The 16,395-nt window shown below is 43.3% G+C and overlaps 6 protein-coding genes across 11 annotated transcripts; 3 read left to right on the forward strand and 3 right to left on the reverse strand.

The window, feature by feature from the left end:
* Nucleotides 1–2,978: 2,978 nt before the first annotated feature.
* On the reverse strand, nt 2,979–4,133 carry LOC108650212 (uncharacterized). Its single transcript, XM_018099331.3, has one exon. It carries the CDS (start codon nt 4,057–4,059, stop codon nt 3,013–3,015), a length of 1,047 nt encoding a protein of 348 aa, XP_017954820.2. The 5' UTR covers nt 4,060–4,133; the 3' UTR covers nt 2,979–3,012.
* Nucleotides 4,134–4,364: 231 nt separating this feature from the next.
* On the forward strand, nt 4,365–5,738 carry tzn (hydroxyacylglutathione hydrolase tenzing norgay). 3 transcript variants are annotated; one of them, XM_089259480.1, is made up of 2 exons: nt 4,365–4,505; nt 4,850–5,738. In XM_089259480.1, the coding sequence occupies exon 2, from the start codon at nt 4,882–4,884 to the stop codon at nt 5,695–5,697; it is 816 nt and encodes a 271-aa protein (XP_089115606.1). In that variant the 5' UTR covers nt 4,365–4,505; nt 4,850–4,881; the 3' UTR covers nt 5,698–5,738. The 3 variants fall into 3 exon arrangements, with proteins under 3 accessions (XP_089115606.1, XP_089115604.1, XP_089115605.1); XM_089259478.1 differs by having other exon boundaries at nt 4,378–4,742; XM_089259479.1 differs by having other exon boundaries at nt 4,379–4,634.
* A 2,141-nt stretch (nt 5,739–7,879) lies between these two features.
* Nucleotides 7,880–9,294, forward strand: Pex16 (peroxisomal biogenesis factor 16). Its single transcript, XM_018102325.3, has 2 exons — nt 7,880–8,090; nt 8,162–9,294. The coding sequence occupies exons 1-2, from the start codon at nt 7,976–7,978 to the stop codon at nt 9,067–9,069; spliced, it is 1,023 nt and encodes a 340-aa protein (XP_017957814.3). The 5' UTR covers nt 7,880–7,975; the 3' UTR covers nt 9,070–9,294.
* Nucleotides 9,214–14,777, reverse strand: Pitslre (cyclin dependent kinase 11B pitslre). Of its 4 annotated transcripts, none has more exons than XM_089260615.1 (4): nt 14,445–14,777; nt 13,427–13,613; nt 9,982–12,325; nt 9,214–9,918 (listed from the first exon to the last, which is right to left on the reverse strand). In XM_089260615.1, the coding sequence occupies exons 2-4, from the start codon at nt 13,489–13,491 to the stop codon at nt 9,379–9,381; spliced, it is 2,949 nt and encodes a 982-aa protein (XP_089116741.1). In that variant the 5' UTR covers nt 13,492–13,613; nt 14,445–14,777; the 3' UTR covers nt 9,214–9,378. The 4 variants fall into 4 exon arrangements, with proteins under 4 accessions (XP_089116741.1, XP_089116742.1, XP_089116740.1 ...); XM_089260616.1 differs by having other exon boundaries at nt 13,435–13,770; XM_089260614.1 differs by having other exon boundaries at nt 13,427–13,770.
* Nucleotides 14,778–14,860: 83 nt separating this feature from the next.
* On the reverse strand, nt 14,861–16,334 carry LOC108652217 (coiled-coil-helix-coiled-coil-helix domain-containing protein 7). The gene is made up of 4 exons (XM_018102326.3): nt 16,143–16,334; nt 15,992–16,090; nt 15,796–15,934; nt 14,861–15,737 (listed from the first exon to the last, which is right to left on the reverse strand). The coding sequence occupies exons 1-3, from the start codon at nt 16,185–16,187 to the stop codon at nt 15,824–15,826; spliced, it is 255 nt and encodes an 84-aa protein (XP_017957815.2). The 5' UTR covers nt 16,188–16,334; the 3' UTR covers nt 14,861–15,737; nt 15,796–15,823.
* LOC108650215 (distal membrane arm assembly component 2) lies at nt 14,931–15,819 on the forward strand. The gene has a single exon (XM_018099334.3). The coding sequence runs from the start codon at nt 14,931–14,933 to the stop codon at nt 15,777–15,779; it is 849 nt and encodes a 282-aa protein (XP_017954823.2). The 3' UTR covers nt 15,780–15,819.
* Nucleotides 16,335–16,395: the final 61 nt, after the last annotated feature.

The raw sequence follows: 16,395 nt of genomic DNA on the forward strand, positions 1-16,395 counted from the left end.
TTGACACAGCATCAGCTTTATAGCATTGAGCGATCAATCCAAAGGGGCGCATAAATTGAGGAACACGCGGCCTGCGCGTTGACAGCCACACAGGTGCATTTTTTTTTTATTTTTAATAAATATCTCTTTGAGGTGGCTAAAAATGAGGCTTAGAAGCAGCCTGTTTTATTCGCTATTCATTTGAACTAGTCAGAATAAGGATGTGACTATGGACTATCGATAGTTATTATTGTGGCACCAGTTTTTGTTCAAGTGAACTTGTTAGCCTGAAGCTGTAAACACTTGGAATATTGCCACCTAATTAAAAGCTTTGCAAGCAGGAGCAGCTCCTTAGCGATAATCAGAACAAGGTATTATGCTAATTGTACATATAAGATACACACGTGAATTACGTAGCGGATCAACGATATCAAGCTGTTTGAGCGGCAGCTAACCTATCTACATACATACATACATACATATATCGACGGCAGCAGGAAAGGAGTAAAGACTTTTTGGGTGGGTGTTGTTGTCCGCTAATTGACCGCAAAGAGAGACTTGTAATCGCATTAAGCTAATATTGTTTATTTGATTATGGCAATCACGTGTCAGGACTTAGCTGCCAAGCAATGCCCAATAACAAGTTTTTCGAGCCATGCGAAGCGACGCGCCCTGATTCCCACACTATTGTGTTTTGCCGAGCGTAGCAAAAAAGCTTCTTTTTTTTTGTTTTTGTTTTTGCCTGCCTGCCTCGGTGTCCGGTTCGTTTTAAAGCTACTGAATGCAGGCGGGCGCAGAGAATGCATTTACAAGTGAGAAGCGAGGATCTGTTGGATATATTTGTATGTACAAAAATACATATATATGTACATATTATGTAAATATGTATCATAAACATATTTATCAAACTCTTAAGTAGGCTAATCTCTTTCCCTTTGTCATGTGACACCCTTTAGTTTTGAAATATCTGGCTCTAAACATAGAGGTATTCAAAACGTTTTACTCCCAACTTCTTATATAACCCAAGTCCATTGTCATTCTCCTCAAGTGCACACAAATTGCTTAACTTCTGGCAAAGAGGAACAATGAGATACATAAACATTTGTTGTAGAATTTAGCAAACGTCATGCTGTTAGCCAACGCAATCCTTAAACAGAAATAACCTGTGCGACATCATAATCCGTAGCCCAGATAAATGGAGCGACAAACCCACTGGAAAACAGCTTAAACAGCTCTAATCCCAAAATTCCCAACAAATGTGTCTGCAAAGTGTTTTGTCATTTATGTGGCTGCTGCTGCTGTTGTCTATCCCATTCATGAACTGTAGTCACAATGTCTGATCTTTTGTGCAGCATCCTTTATCCGCTTGTCGATCGCACAATAATGGGCAAACGCATTCATATTGTGCCGTGCAGCAACCTGATTTTCGCACCTTGTCAACAATTGTTCAATAGAAACGTTCCTCGGGTATTAGTGGACCAGATTCGTGTATTTATAGCCCATGGAAGCAGGAAGACAGAGCGAAAGTCCAATTAATATTCTTCAGTTTTCACTCAAATGGAAAATCGTGCACCAATTAGTTACGGAAATCAATCAATGTTCAGGTCTTTAGCCAACATATGTTCAGATATAGTCTGAGTCTAAAGCTAATTGGCTGGCAAGGGTTGTGTGGCTCTGACTATCTATATATGCTCACTGTAAGATGATCCTTAGTCAATGGAAAATATACACACACATACATAAACACTCTCTCTCTCACACAACAATCTTATTAGTTCTCATTAATGAAGCGTCGCTGGCTTTTGAGGTTTCCATTTACTCAAATAACAAATAAAACTTTTTTCCACATTTACAACTATCAATTATTTGTATACAGAGCGAAACTTGAATTGTTTTTCTAGCATTTGTATACTAGCATAAGCTAAAATTATAGTAGCTGTACGTATACATACATATTATATATTTATCTGTGGGATGGGGTTACACTTTTGCCAAGAATTTCATTGTGAAACGTGAAAAGAAGGCCTCGAGAGTGATTCACGGAAACTAGAGCAGCTATAATCCATTGATAAATATCATTTTCTAGATCTTTTCAATTGATTAGGAGTTTTTGGCCAATTCTTTCGAATTTTTCTTAAGGCAAAGTGAAAGCGGAAGCGAAACTGCTGATAAGAGCAGCTGCTAGAGACAAATTTGCTAACGAAATATATATTATTTTCTTTTAATTTTTTATATTTATATTTCCATATAACCAACATCTCTAAAATATAAATAAAAACATATTTAATATTTAGCAAATATATATATATATATACATTTTAATTTAATTTAAAAGATAGATTTTTGTTTTAATTTTTTATTTTTTACTACTTTCTTAATGTGCTTCATTAGGCGCAAAAATTGTAAATTATTAAGGATATCAGAAAACTCTCGTGGGATATAATTAGTCGCTTTAAAACAATCAGAGGCGTTGGCTATAGTGGGCATATGTTGGGCATTGCCCCCTGTGCGCTAGCAGCCACGAAAAGAGCAAATAAATCATAAATGTTTCATTCAACGTAATTGAGCTCAAACCCAACTGAGCTCGAACCACCCTTAGCAGAGGAGAGAGAGAGAGGGAGAGGGAGAGGGAGACGGAGCTGGAGCGGGAGTGAGTGCAGAGATGGGCGACCAGGTCGTTATGGTTGCACAGTTCCATGAACAAGCGAAGCAAACAATGTAACCCGATCCGATTTCTATATATCTATGTGCGTAAGATTGTGTCGCAGCAGCGGAACAAGGTATGCCCAATATAATCCTGTTGCTGGGTGCGAGAGCAGCGACAGCTGGGAGAGCAAGCTGCTTGAGGGTTGATAGCACAGGCTCCTCCTACCGCAGCAGGAAACAAGTGAAATGAAACAGTGGGCAATGCCAAGCAGAACGTTGTCGAATGAAACAGCAGAGAGTAAATTTAAAGTAACAACTAAACTTCTTTAAACATTTGAGAACAATTTGATAACACAAGTATAATTAAAACCAGATGAAGAAGCGCCTTCACACATCCTTGGCAAAGTGACGCACATTGCGATAGTTGACATGGATCAGCCTCAGGCTGGAGCCCAGCGTGGCCAACGGCTTGGTAAAGTGAGCCAATGTCTCGGCGAGTGGGTCTAGAATATCGCGCAGCGAGCACATGACATTATACAAAAATATCATCGGCGGCTGGAGGAAACCATTGAAGATCACCGTCAAGAAGGGCTTGACCAAATAATCGGAGGTCGTGTGAAGGAGACCCACAATCAGAGTGTTGACCAGAGAGTAGAGCAGGAATCGATAAGATTGCAGCAGAAAGGACACCACGAAGGCGACGGCAATGTGCAGCAGTCCAAAGAACTCAGCCCAAAAGTGTGTGGCATATGTCGTGGCTCGATCTGCCAGGACAATTGAATTAATCTTGGGATGTGTGTCCGTGGTGCTCAAGTAGTCGGCGCAGCCGTGCTCAAAGGGATAGATGCCGATGCAAGTGTGTCGGGCTGCGGCCTTTTTGTTCCACTTCGGCGAGGGCAGATCGTCGATGATGCTGTGAGCATGCTGAGGCTGGCACTTGCACATATTGTCCAGCGAGGCCATTAGGCGCGCCAGAAAACCAGGTTGATTCTCCTGACACAGCTGCTTCGAATGATGATGTTTCGACTCCTGCGTTTCCTTTGCTTTGGACCCAAATGGTTGTGGTCTAGTCGCACGTTTGCGCGGCGGCAGCGTCATGCGGGTGCACTTGCTCCTCGAGTAGCGTTGGAACTCAATGCGATTCGGCTTGGAGACACGTTTCTCTGGCTCCGCGTGCATTTCGTAGAGCACACATGGCGGACTCGATAGCCCAGTTGTGTTCGTTGCTGTGGTGTCGCCTTGCCCCTCGTTTTCAAACATATTGTACTTAGATTTCGGTTGCTGGAAGATTTCCGTATCCGTTGAACTGCTCAGCTGGGGCAGTAGCTTCTTTAAAGGTGATTGCAATTTGGCTGTAACACCCACATGATGCACCTGCACTTCAATCAATTGGGTATGCGACTGCGTTGAATTTATCTCAGCAGCATCAGACATTCCCAGCTTGTTATTGAATATAGTAGCACAAATATGTTTAGTAGCAAGGAAACTGATTGAAGAAGCACAGCTTGTTTAGCGAAGGGGATAAGTTTTGCTTCTTTAGGATAAATTACGTACAATTACAATACGTAAAGAGAAATACAATACTGAGAATTCAAAGTCTGTTTCAAAAGAATAACTCGATCGATATTATATGTAGGTTTTCCTCCAAAAATTCCTCAATTTATCATATGTTTAATTAAACGCGCCAATTGAAAAAGTAATCGGTTGACATTTCATCACTATATCGCGTTTTGCTATAACTTATCGATAGTTGTGGTATCGAACTTCTGAAGCTTCGAATGTGACAGCTGCTCGTAGGAAAAAAACAGCTACACTACATATATACATTATATGTATTATCAAGTGTTCCGGCACTTTCCTGGTGACATACATATTTAACTGTAAATAAGCATCATCATCCTGTGCCTTAGGTTAACGAGCAATAAAAGATAATCTAAATTGAAGCGCCTAAATGTTTTCGTCAGTCTGGAGAAACATTGAAACCCAATTGACTTCCTACTACTTTCGAGGTTTGTCCAAATTAACTGCGCACGGAGCTGCAGTTAGTGCGACCCCTGGTGCTGGTGCTGGATCATTAAAGCGGTGTCTGGTTGTCCCGTTGTTGTCTCGCGTCAATTGTAATCTTTTTTTGTCTCCTAATCTAATCAACATATATGTTTAATGTGCATGCAGTCACTTTAGCTACACAAACTAATCTTTATCTATGTATTTAATTTGTTCGCAGTGCAAAAATTAAGAACAGTTGGATTAAGAGGCATGCATAGCTCTTTGGAAGATGTCACGCTGAACAGCATGCAGGTGAAAATCCTGCCTGCTCTACAGGATAACTATATGTATCTGATTGTGGATAGCAATACAAAAGAGGCAGCTGTCGTAGATCCCGTGGATCCAGAGCTGGTCATCAAGACAGTAAAAGAGTCGAATGTGAAGCTAAACAAAGTTCTGACTACTCACCATCACTGGGATCATGCTGGTGGCAATGAGCGCTTGGTCAAGATGTGGGATGGTAAACTGGAGGTCTATGGCGGTGATGAACGTATTGGCGCAATGAATCACAAAGTTTGCCAGGATGAAACATTCACCATTGGCACCCTCAAGGTGCGCTGCTTGTCGACCCCCTGTCATACCAGCGGCCACATTTGCTATTATGTCACAGCTGGAAATAGCAATGAGGCTGGCGCAGTTTTCACTGGCGACACACTCTTCCAAGGCGGCTGTGGTCGCTTCTTTGAGGGCACACCAGAGGAGATGTATGATGCTTTGTGTGCTAAGCTTTCGGCTTTGCCGGATGATACAAAAGTCTTTTGCGGCCATGAGTATACGCTGCAGAACATGAGTTTTGCTCGGCATGTGGAGCCGGACAATAAAAATGTACAGAATCGCATTGAATGGGCCAAGTTGCGCCGTGCAACCAAAGACCCAACAGTTCCATCGACCATTGGCGAGGAGAAGCTGTGGAATCCATTTATGCGCGTGCATGAATCTACCGTGCAGAATCATGCTGGCATTTCGGCAAATCCCATTGGCACTATGGAAGCTTTGCGCAAGGAAAAGGATAACTTTAAAGCTTAAATTTTAAATTTATTAAACGGTTTATTTCGTAAAGAGCACAAGCTGTGTGTTTTCCTATAAGAATAGCGCCACTAACCAGAGAACACATAGACTAGACAACTAGTGGAAAGCTTTTTGCACGCTTTTTCTTGGACTTAAGCACCCCAGACTGCTTTGAATTCGCTCGGCGAATTACTTTTAGGCTCGAGCAACGAAAATATACGAAAGCACAATCATTTCGCTTCACGCGCTCGACCGAGATGGTCAAATGTTGAACAAAAGATCCTTCTATGCTCAATCTTTCCCTTGCTCTCTCTCTCTCGATGCTCTATGCTCTCTCAAATGTGTATATGTGTGTATGCATGTGAGCACAAGCAGCAGCTCTGAGCTGCCAGCTCACGAAAATTGAAATTTCTTCGCAGCAAGAACCCATGCCTTCCCTTCTGTGTGAAGAGTATACCGAACTTATCAAACCGTTTGCCAAGCTCGTACAAAATATGTATATGTGTTTTCGATTTTAATTGTGGAAAGGGTATGAAAGCGTTGGTGCTCATGATGAAAATGCTTTCGCGACGAATGTGCACGCACACACTCTCCGCTACTATATGTATTATGAGCATTTGTGTAACTGTGTGCGTAGTTCTTGCTGCCTGTAGCGATTTCAGAGCCCCGAATTCGCATTTGGTAGATCTTGTGAACTGCTCACACATGCATACATACATATGTTTGATTGTGTGTACGCAGAAGCCGCGATGCTCACAAATGATGGGGTGATCATTGTAGAAGCCTTTGACTGCCTTTGTGCCTTTATATGTGCGTGTGTGTATGTGCATGTGTGTAAGCATGGGACATGAGCATTGGCGTGTGCCTACCTCAACTTAAAATTGTGCGAACGATTTTGGGTTTTGAATTGAAGAGGCGCGCTTATATTTCAGTAGCTGACTGACTACACTGACAAGTGCACTTGCATTTTTTACACTCTTTTTTTACTTGCATGCACCTGTAAATGTATGTACATACAAATATGCAAGGGATCGATAATCGCATCCCATTTTGCCCACTGATCAGATACTACATTTTTTAAAAATGCATTCTGATAGGCTAAATCAGGTGCTTAAATACATATGTATATACCGCGAGTAACTTGGCTGTCCCTATACCACACACATATACATACATACATACATACATACACATGTGCGTGAGTTACTCTTCGGTCACAGTGCCACAAAGTATTGGGATGTGACAAGTGACAAGTGCACTTTAGTCAGTCAGCTACTGAAATATAAGCGCGCCTCTTCAATTCAAACCCAAAATCGTTCGCACAATTTTAAGTTGAGGTAGGCACACGCCAATGCTCATGTCCCATGCTTACACACATGCACATACACACACGCACATATAAAGGCACAAAGGCAGTCAAAGGCTTCTACAATGATCACCCCATCATTTGTGAGCATCGCGGCTTCTGCGTACACACAATCAAACATATGTATGTATGCATGTGTGAGCAGTTCACAAGATCTACCAAATGCGAATTCGGGGCTCTGAAATCGCTACAGGCAGCAAGAACTACGCACACAGTTACACAAATGCTCATAATACATATAGTAGCGGAGAGTGTGTGCGTGCACATTCGTCGCGAAAGCATTTTCATCATGAGCACCAACGCTTTCATACCCTTTCCACAATTAAAATCGAAAACACATATACATATTTTGTACGAGCTTGGCAACGGTTTGATAAGTTCGGTATACTCTTCACACAGAAGGGAAGGCATGGGTTCTTGCTGCGAAGAAATTTCAATTTTCGTGAGCTGGCAGCTCAGAGCTGCTGCTTGTGCTCACATGCATACACACATATACACATTTGAGAGAGCATAGAGCATCGAGAGAGAGAGAGCAAGGGAAAGATTGAGCATAGAAGGATCTTTTGTTCAACATTTGACCATCTCGGTCGAGCGCGTGAAGCGAAATGATTGTGCTTTCGTATATTTTCGTTGCTCGAGCCTAAAAGTAATTCGCCGAGCGAATTCAAAGCAGTCTGGGGTGCTTAAGTCCAAGAAAAAGCGTGCAAAAAGCTTTCCACTAGTTGTCTAGTCTATGTGTTCTCTGGTTAGTGATAGCGCCAAAGGTGCTAAAGATATCGATGGCTATTTCGATAGCTTAGATACTTATCGAAAATATTTGCTTCGGGGCGAATGACACTGTTTTGTTGTATATTCACTGTAATAGAAGGAAGGAAACAAAGCAGCGGCAATTGAATTTGTTTGCTACAGAGACAAAGTGTGTTTCTTTCTATGATGGACCAGCTAAAAGGCTTACTTAAGTCTTACGAGGCATGGGTGGCCAAAAATCCAGATGTGGTGGGTGACTTTGAGACAACGGCCAAATGGGTCTCTTACTTTGTGGCAGGTAAAGTTTTCACATTGATAAGAAAACAATCTTTTTGTGTGGATTGGTGATGCAATTTTCGATTTTATTAGGTCGCATATCGAACTCCAACGTCCTCTCCGAATTAGTATACACCTTATCCAATATGCTGGTGTTCTACAACGATCGCATTATCGAAAAGGCACGTGGCGCCAACGAGAACGCCGTACTCCGGCTGCAGTCCGGCCTCTGCTACCGTCTAAAGGTCACACTGACGACGCTCGAATATTGTGAAGTGTTCATCGAGATATCAGCGCGCCGTCTGTTTGGCCAAACGGGCAAATGGCTGGTGATAGCGCTCATACAAGTGTGCAAGGCAGCTGGCCGGTTATTTTTACTGAAACATTCTACATCTGACATAATCACGTCACCGCCCATCGCAGCTGTAAATCGACGTGCGCTGAGCAAACAGCGCAAAGCCGACGCTGCAGCAGCCGACAGTGTGCCCCAATCGGAGCATTCCATAACGTTTAAGCTGAAACGCTCAGGCCGCCTCATACGCAAGGTGGAGGGTGCACCGCCCATTCAATACCGAGACTTCAAACTGCATGTGGACAATGCGGATGCAGCCAAGACACAAATACCACGCGAACTGCTGCAAGCGGAGTATTTGTACATAGCCAAGCCGCTTGTCCATTTGGCGGCTTTAGGCTTGTTTGGGCAGCGCAGCTGGAAGCAATATATAATAGCGCTTTCCATGGATTTATATAGCGTACATCTGTATCGCCAGCACCGCCACTTGATGTCCAAGCAACAGAAATTAGAGCTAAGCCGACGCTGTATCAATCTTCTGTACTTCCTCGTACGCAGTCCATTTTACGATAAGTACAGTAAGACGCGAATCGAACGAATTTTGGGCTTTGTGGCACAGCATGTGCCCATTGCCAAAGTGGTTGCCGGACCTCTGAAGGAATACGTGCCACAATGGCAGAACACCTACTTCTACCTGTGGTCCACTTGAGGCTCTGTATGCAACAAGTATTCCATATTAGGCTAAGGACACAAAGTTATTAATGGGTAGATCAGCAATTGGTGAAAGATATGGAAGAACATTCCCTTAATCAATGAATCGATTCTGGTTTACATGGTGATTATTTATAGTGCGTTGTGTGATTGTATGGCTTTTAAATTATATTTGGAACAATATTTGTACACATACATTAAAACGATATCTTTTGTTTCCTCATTTTTCATCTTACACGCTAAACTATACATAACAATTATTCAAATTGGCTACGAATCTGTTGTACACACCACACACAAATCGGTCTCAGAACTTCAGACTGAAGCCGGGACCCATTGCCAGCTGCCGTTGCGTCAGACCCGCGTTCAATACAAATCCTGTACTGGCCGCCGTTGCACCGCTCTTCTTGTTGCCAGTGATAATCCCGGAGGCGAGTTTAGTACCAGCTCCGCCCGCAGCTGTGGCCGTTGGCATGGGCTCATCACGGCCCAGCTGCTTGAATTGCGAGCCACCGGATGGTGGCTTGGGAGACGACGCCTGCGCCTTGCGTGCGCCCAGCTCGCTCTTGGCTGGCCAAGTGGGAAACATGGATGGATCGATGGGTAGGGGTAGCTCCTTAAAGTAGCCATGCTTAAGCGCCGCATCAGCTGTCAGTCTTTGTTTCGGATCATATGTGAGCAGGCCCTGCAGCAGTCCAAGTCCCGCATCTGATGTTTTGTCCTGGAAATGTTTACGCAGCTGTGACACCGGATAATCCGTGAACTGTGAGTTCTGGCTCAGCATATTTTTAACGGCCGGCAGCTCCGAGTACCCTGGCCAGATCTTTTCATTGGGTGTGCCGAGTTCCTATAAAAGGGAATACCAACAATTAATAACAAAAGCCTAAGTTGCTTAACTACATTCTCTTACCTTAAAGATGCGATTAAGCTCATCGATCTCAGATTTGCCCGGAAAGAGCGGCGCCATTAGTAAAAATTCGGCAAAAATGCAGCCTACAGACCACACGTCTATGGGCGTCGAGTATTCCGGTGAGCAGAGCAACAGCTCTGGCGCTCGATACCACAGCGTGACCACCAAGGAGGTATACTTCTTCAACGGCGAGCCGTATTCGCGTGCCAAGCCAAAATCACCCACCTTGAGTATGCCCTTGTGGGAGAGCAACAGATTGGAGGTCTTCAGGTCACGATGCAGTATCCAATTGTCGTGCAGATGGGCAACAGCGAGCAGCAGCTGTTGAGCCAGGCATTTCACCTCGCCCGGAAAGAAGCTCTGCTTGCGCTGCTTCATCGTCTCCATCAGAGATTTGAGATCGTGCTCCACATAGTCCATAACAATAAATATTTTGTCCATATTGGAACCAACGACAATCTCACGCACCGTCACAATATTCGGATGCTGGCCCTTTAGCAGCGTATTGATCTCCCGAAGCGATGTTATGGGAAAGCCTTCCTTCTCCTTTTCCATTTTCAGACGCTTCAAGGCGACTATTTCGTTGGTGCGTTTGTCCTTGGCGCGATAGACAACGCCGTAGGTGCCCTCCTCGATGCGATTGAGGCACTGGAACTCTTCTACCGAACGGCAGCCCTGCACGCCCGGATAATAATTGGGCAGCGGCACACCCTTGTCATCACATGGCGGCAAATCCTCAACAGGTGCTTTTGACAACTTCTCCGCTGTGTTGGTCTCACTGCTGTCCACCCCCTGCAGCTGCTGCTGCTGCTGTTGGGCCATGCCGCGCTCCTCGCTACGCGTGCTGCTGCTACGTGAGCGCTGTTGCTCCTCCCCGCTACTGATTGGCGATCGGGAACGGGATCGACTGCGACTGCTATGACTTCGACTGCTGTGACGACTCTTGCTGCTGGCTGCACTGCTGTGACTATGCGCAGAGCTCTTGGAGCTGGCGGACCGAGAGCGAGGTCTTTGCTTCGGCGATTTGTAAAGAGCGCCCACACTCAATGGACTATCTGGCAGTGGCACATCGTCATCATCGTCGGGTTGGGGGTTTTTTCTCTTGTTCTTCTTGTGTGGCTGCTGTTCGTAGCTGCTCTCAGCACTCTCTGCCGAGTCGCTGGCACTCTCCTCGCTGCCACTGTCCTCGTCTTCGTCATCCTCATCGGAGTCAGTTTCGTCGCTCTCTTCGGTGCCATCTTCGGCTGGCTTTTCTTGCCGCTTGTTTTCCTCACCCGACTGTTGCTTGCTTCGTTTTCGATGCTCGTAGTGCTCGTCTTCTAGTTTCATTTTTTGCTTGCGCTTGACAGGATTTAGTCCGGCAGTTACACTAGCTGCCACAGCGCTGGGACTGAGTGCATCGCTGTGCTCATTGCGTTCACGTAACAGTTGTTCACGACGCGCCTCCAGCTCCTCGCGTGCGATTTGCTTACGCTTGCGATTCTCACGCTCGGCTGCCAAGATTTTCTCTCGTCGTGCCAGCAGCTCTGGATCAGCAGAAACTGTGCGATGATGTGGCACAGGATCGGCGGCTTCCTCTACCTCGGCACGCCTTTGCTTGCTCCGATGGTGTGACTGATGCGGCACTGCTCCTGACTCGGGACTGTCCAGCAGCTCAATGACTTGACCGTGGCGCAGTTTATGACTGTGGCTGCTGTGCCGGGATTCTCGCTCCTTGCGGCGACTATGTGAATGTTGTTGCTCGTAGTTTTCCTCCATCTCATAGTCTTTAACGTATTTGTGCCGCTTGCTGAGCAGTCGTGAGCGCAGATCCTGTTCCAAGCTCTCAGCATCCTTCGGCTGCTCGTAGCTATGTTTACTGGAGCGACGCTGCGATGGCAACGGCGGCTGCTCCACCTCTACGTAATCGACATGCCGGCTGCTATGATAGTATTCGGCACGCGCCCCAGCACGGGATAAGCTCATTAATTGCTGTTGCTGGTGATGATGATGGTGGTGATGGACATAGCTCTGAGGAGGCGGCGGCAAGGGCAGCTGTTGCTGATATTGATAGGCGTGGCTCAGATGGTGCTTGGCCCGCTCACTGCGATGCTGTTGATGGTGCTGATGATATCGTTGTTCCAAATCCTCACGAGCTCCGCGATATTCATAGCGCTCCCTCTCACGTTCCCGCTCTCGTTCACGTTCGCGCTCCCGCTCCTCAAGGCTGCTGCGCTCTTTGTGGCGCCGGTCCCGTGAATGCTTTTTCTTCTCCCGCCGCGAACTCGCAGCGTCTCTTCCCTGACTGCTGACAGCCTGTGGCGGTTGTATATAAAGGGCATCAGCGTCCTGGTCATCTTCGCCGCTAAAAGAGAAAAGACAGAATACATTTTACACAAACTTTGACGCCAATTGCATGAATTGTTGAATTTATCGTAGTTTTTCCCGAAAGTTTGCAACCAGTAACTGAATTGAAGAGGATGCCGCGAGGCGCGCTCTGACATTGTTTGCTGTTCTTGTCACTCAAGTTGTTGTCGATTGATTGATGTTGCAGTGCTTTGCTAGTCGTTGATTACATTTTACGTTGCCCAGCTCAGCTTCAAGTCTCAAGGCCCCAATATTGGAAGAGCGCATTACTGCTTGAACATTAGGTGGAAATTGACAATCAAAGAAAAACAATAAACAACTTTCGGTGTAGTATATTAGCAAATAATACGAAGTTGTAGATGTGCATTCATTAGTTGTATATATTCATACAGTGGAATCCTTGAATAATACTCATATTATAAATCTTACCTACGAAACCTAAGGAATTGTTTAACAGTTATATTTTGAAACATCTTATTTAAAAGTTAAGGAATAAAGAGCAAGAAGTTCAAATACATAGAGCAGACATAAATATATATATATAAAGATATCTATTAATCGATATGAAGAATACTAATAATGATAATAATGGCTAATATATTGGCTACGGATAAAATTAAAATGCTTCAAGCACTGTTTAAATTCTTCAATACATCAGAGAAATTTCAGCTTGAAGAGATCACAGATTCATCAAGTTGGCTTAAGGAGTCAAACCTTTAAACCATTTACTATATCCGCCATGAGTTGGTAAAAAGTTAAAGAAAGTAATATTATTCATATTAAACATTGCATAATAATGAGTTATTCAAGATTCCACTGATTTATGTACTTACCTGTCCGGCCAACCCCATTTGAACATTGGCAATTGGTTTACAAACAATTCCTTTGGGGCATTGAGTTGAAATTCCGATGGGCTGTAAAATGTAAACTTACGACTGCAAACTCTGCTAGAAATGTATTTATACTTTTTTTTTTGGAAATGCGTGGGACAAAAGACAAAGATTTAGAGATCTATATATGTATAAGAATGCGTATATAGATAACAGGACTTGGAAAGGCATTAGCATTGTTATTGAACAGAAAGTTGTATTCGATTTACCGCCAGACTTCAAGATCTTCACTCTCTCTTTCTCTCTCGTCTGTATTTGTGTCATTTAAAGGCATTTGCTTGAGTCATTTTATATTGAGTTTGAGAAGGTGGCCATATCCTGGGCCTGCTGTTCGCTGTGGACTTGCCATTTTACACACTTGAGCTGCTGGGCACACTTTAAATTTGAATTTCATATCTTGCGTTCAGCTTTTATAATTATTTGGTATTTTTTGTTTGTTTGTTTTTTTTTTTTTTTTTTGTATTTATTTGTTTTTTTTTTTTTTTTAAGTTTAGTTTTAGTTGTTGGCCATCGCGCGCCTCGGTCATTTTGGGACAAGTACACACTTTTTGGCCTATTTGCAACGAAAAAACTCAAGTCAATTAAACGGTACATATGTAAAAATTATGGTTATGTCAATAAATTGGATTTCTTTTTGGTTGTTATTGTTTAACATTTGGTAGGCAGAGTATAAGGGATGCAAATTTGTACATTATATGCTGTACATATGATAAGCAAGCGGAAAAAGGGATATGTAGGTGTGAGAACATACACTATTGACTGATCTACAGGTATTGCAAATGTAAATTTTTTTTCTGTGTACGTTGTACGTCACAGAAATTACTTTCGAGAAACACATAAATGGAAAATGGAATAATCTTCTTTGTTTCCTTTGTACGCAGACAAGCGGACTTGCAGAGTGCGCCACCTCTTGATCAGTAAATCGTGTGGGTTTGTTGTTTTTTTTTTTTTTTACATGAATGTTATGTTTTAAAGTTTTTCATTTTCGTAAATAAACATCAGAAAATAACGCTTTCAAATAGAAAATTGGTTTAGTGGTCGCACTTAATACGGCAGCTCCCACACACACACAAACACACATAGCAACACGCTCGCATGCATGTGAATGTATTCGTGTACTCCGTGCGTGTGTGTGTATGTGTATGCAGCAACAATTTGATGTGCTTTTCAATATATGTATACATATACATACATACATATGTATAATATATATATAATTTTACACACCTGATATAGTGTCCGTCGTTGGGGCTGCGCAGCTGACCATCTTCACTGCCAGATGTATTAACCATATTGCGTTTTGATTCGCGTGTAGATATTAATTAGAAGACGCTGCCTTTGCCTCCGATTATAGATGCTGATTCACCAGCCAATTTCCAGCAGTTTGAATGCAACCTTCTTGCACGCTTTATGCCAAAATGATTGGCGAGCACTTTCTGCACATTTATCTGATCTTTAGTTCAGTTTTCGGTGGAATTTTACAAGTTTTTTTTTATTAAAAATGATTACAAACGTTTGCAATATCACAAACGTTTTTTCACGCAGTCGGCTAGGGCTGCATAAGACAGGAAAAAATGGCGTCAGCTAGACGTTGCCACATTATTTGAAAGTTAAGATCCAGCTGTTCACTCAGCTGACTACGATTTGCGCAAGTAGTTTTTCGGAATATTATTGTTGAATTGACTACAACAAAATTTGTTTAATAATATAGTTATGTATTTGTCAATGCGATTAAGAGGGCTGCAGCCACGTGCTTACATTGCGTATCGCTATGCGAGCACATTGCCCAGCCACAATTCAGAGGAAGAAGTGAGTGCCACTGTCAAAAGGATTCGCCAGCAGCTCGCACAGGACAAACAGCAACTGAGTTGGAGAACTCCGATTGGAGATCGTCCCGAGGACTGGAATAGTAAATTGAAACTGTTCGCCAATTCAGAGCAAACATCAGATTTCATTGTCATGATGCAAAGGCCCATCGATCTGAGTCCAAAGAGCGTCAAGAAATGGTGGACCAAGCGCCAGGAGCGAATCGAACGACATATGCAACAATATGTGCCCGAACGCCACAAGATTCTCGGGCCCGAATTGGCTGCGGCCCATTTCGTACTCTATCGTGGAGGTGCAGCCAAGTTCTTGAACGACAAGCGGTGGCATCGCGCTTCAGAGGATGGCGAATTTAATTTGCCAAATAAATTTAATGCTAATTATAAGCTCGAAGCGCTTCGCTGCGATAACATGCAGTTGTATTACGAGGGCTTGGAGAATTTACGGAGTTTGGAGCATCTTAAATTCCTATCCCTGCACAACGTAAAGCCATTCGATGACTGGTGCTTGGATCGCATTTCTGGTGGCGATTACCCGCAATTGGAAGTACTGGATGTATCAAGCACATCAATTACGCATAGAGGATTAGCCTGCCTCTATCGCTTGCCCCAGTTGAAGCTTCTCATCATCGATGATCCGAAGCAATCTCTCGAAATGGAATTATCTGTTGCCATGCTGGAGCTAGCGATGCCGCCACTGAAAGTAATGGCAGCTGATACTATACATAGCAAAATTTAACTTTGTTGAAATATACTTTTTATCATTTGTTATTTATAAACATATCACAATTTTGGTTTGCTTTTCATGTATTCCGCCTTTATCTCCGCGCGCTCCTCAATGGGCGGTAAATAAGGTACGATTCCTTGTGCTCTGCGATCGGAGCGTACTTTGTTCTGCAGAGAATTTCATTAGTTGCTGTTGGTCAGGATTTGTTAGATTTCACAACTTACCCAAAACTCTTTGCAATTATTGTAATTCGCGAAGTAAACCTCGCATTTATCCCGGTCAAAATTGTTTTTGTTTAGACATTTGAAAGACAGCTCTTGCTCCTGCAATTATAGTTATGTTTATCTGTATGTACAACTATACCGAGTTGCTTACTTTTAAGCAGGGATTATCACGCTCAGCATTGGGATTGCGCGGCATCTTTTAATTAATTTTGATAATATTATATAAAGTTATTTTTGTTTCATAGCCGGTTGACAACCGGGCACTAGTTCCTCAAAATTATTCGGACTAAGTTTTGTGGAACTGAGCTTTCGAGTGCCGTTCATTTGGTTCTTACAAGACCAAGATATTTCACTTATATCGAAAAAAAAAAAAAGTAAATAAAGTGTTACTATATTTTTGCTGT

Source organism: Drosophila navojoa, chromosome 4 (assembly GCF_054131105.1).
Source record: "Drosophila navojoa isolate 15081-1374.11 chromosome 4, UAZ_NAV_1.0, whole genome shotgun sequence".
In the NCBI taxonomy this organism is placed as follows: Eukaryota; Metazoa; Arthropoda; class Insecta; order Diptera; family Drosophilidae; genus Drosophila; species Drosophila navojoa.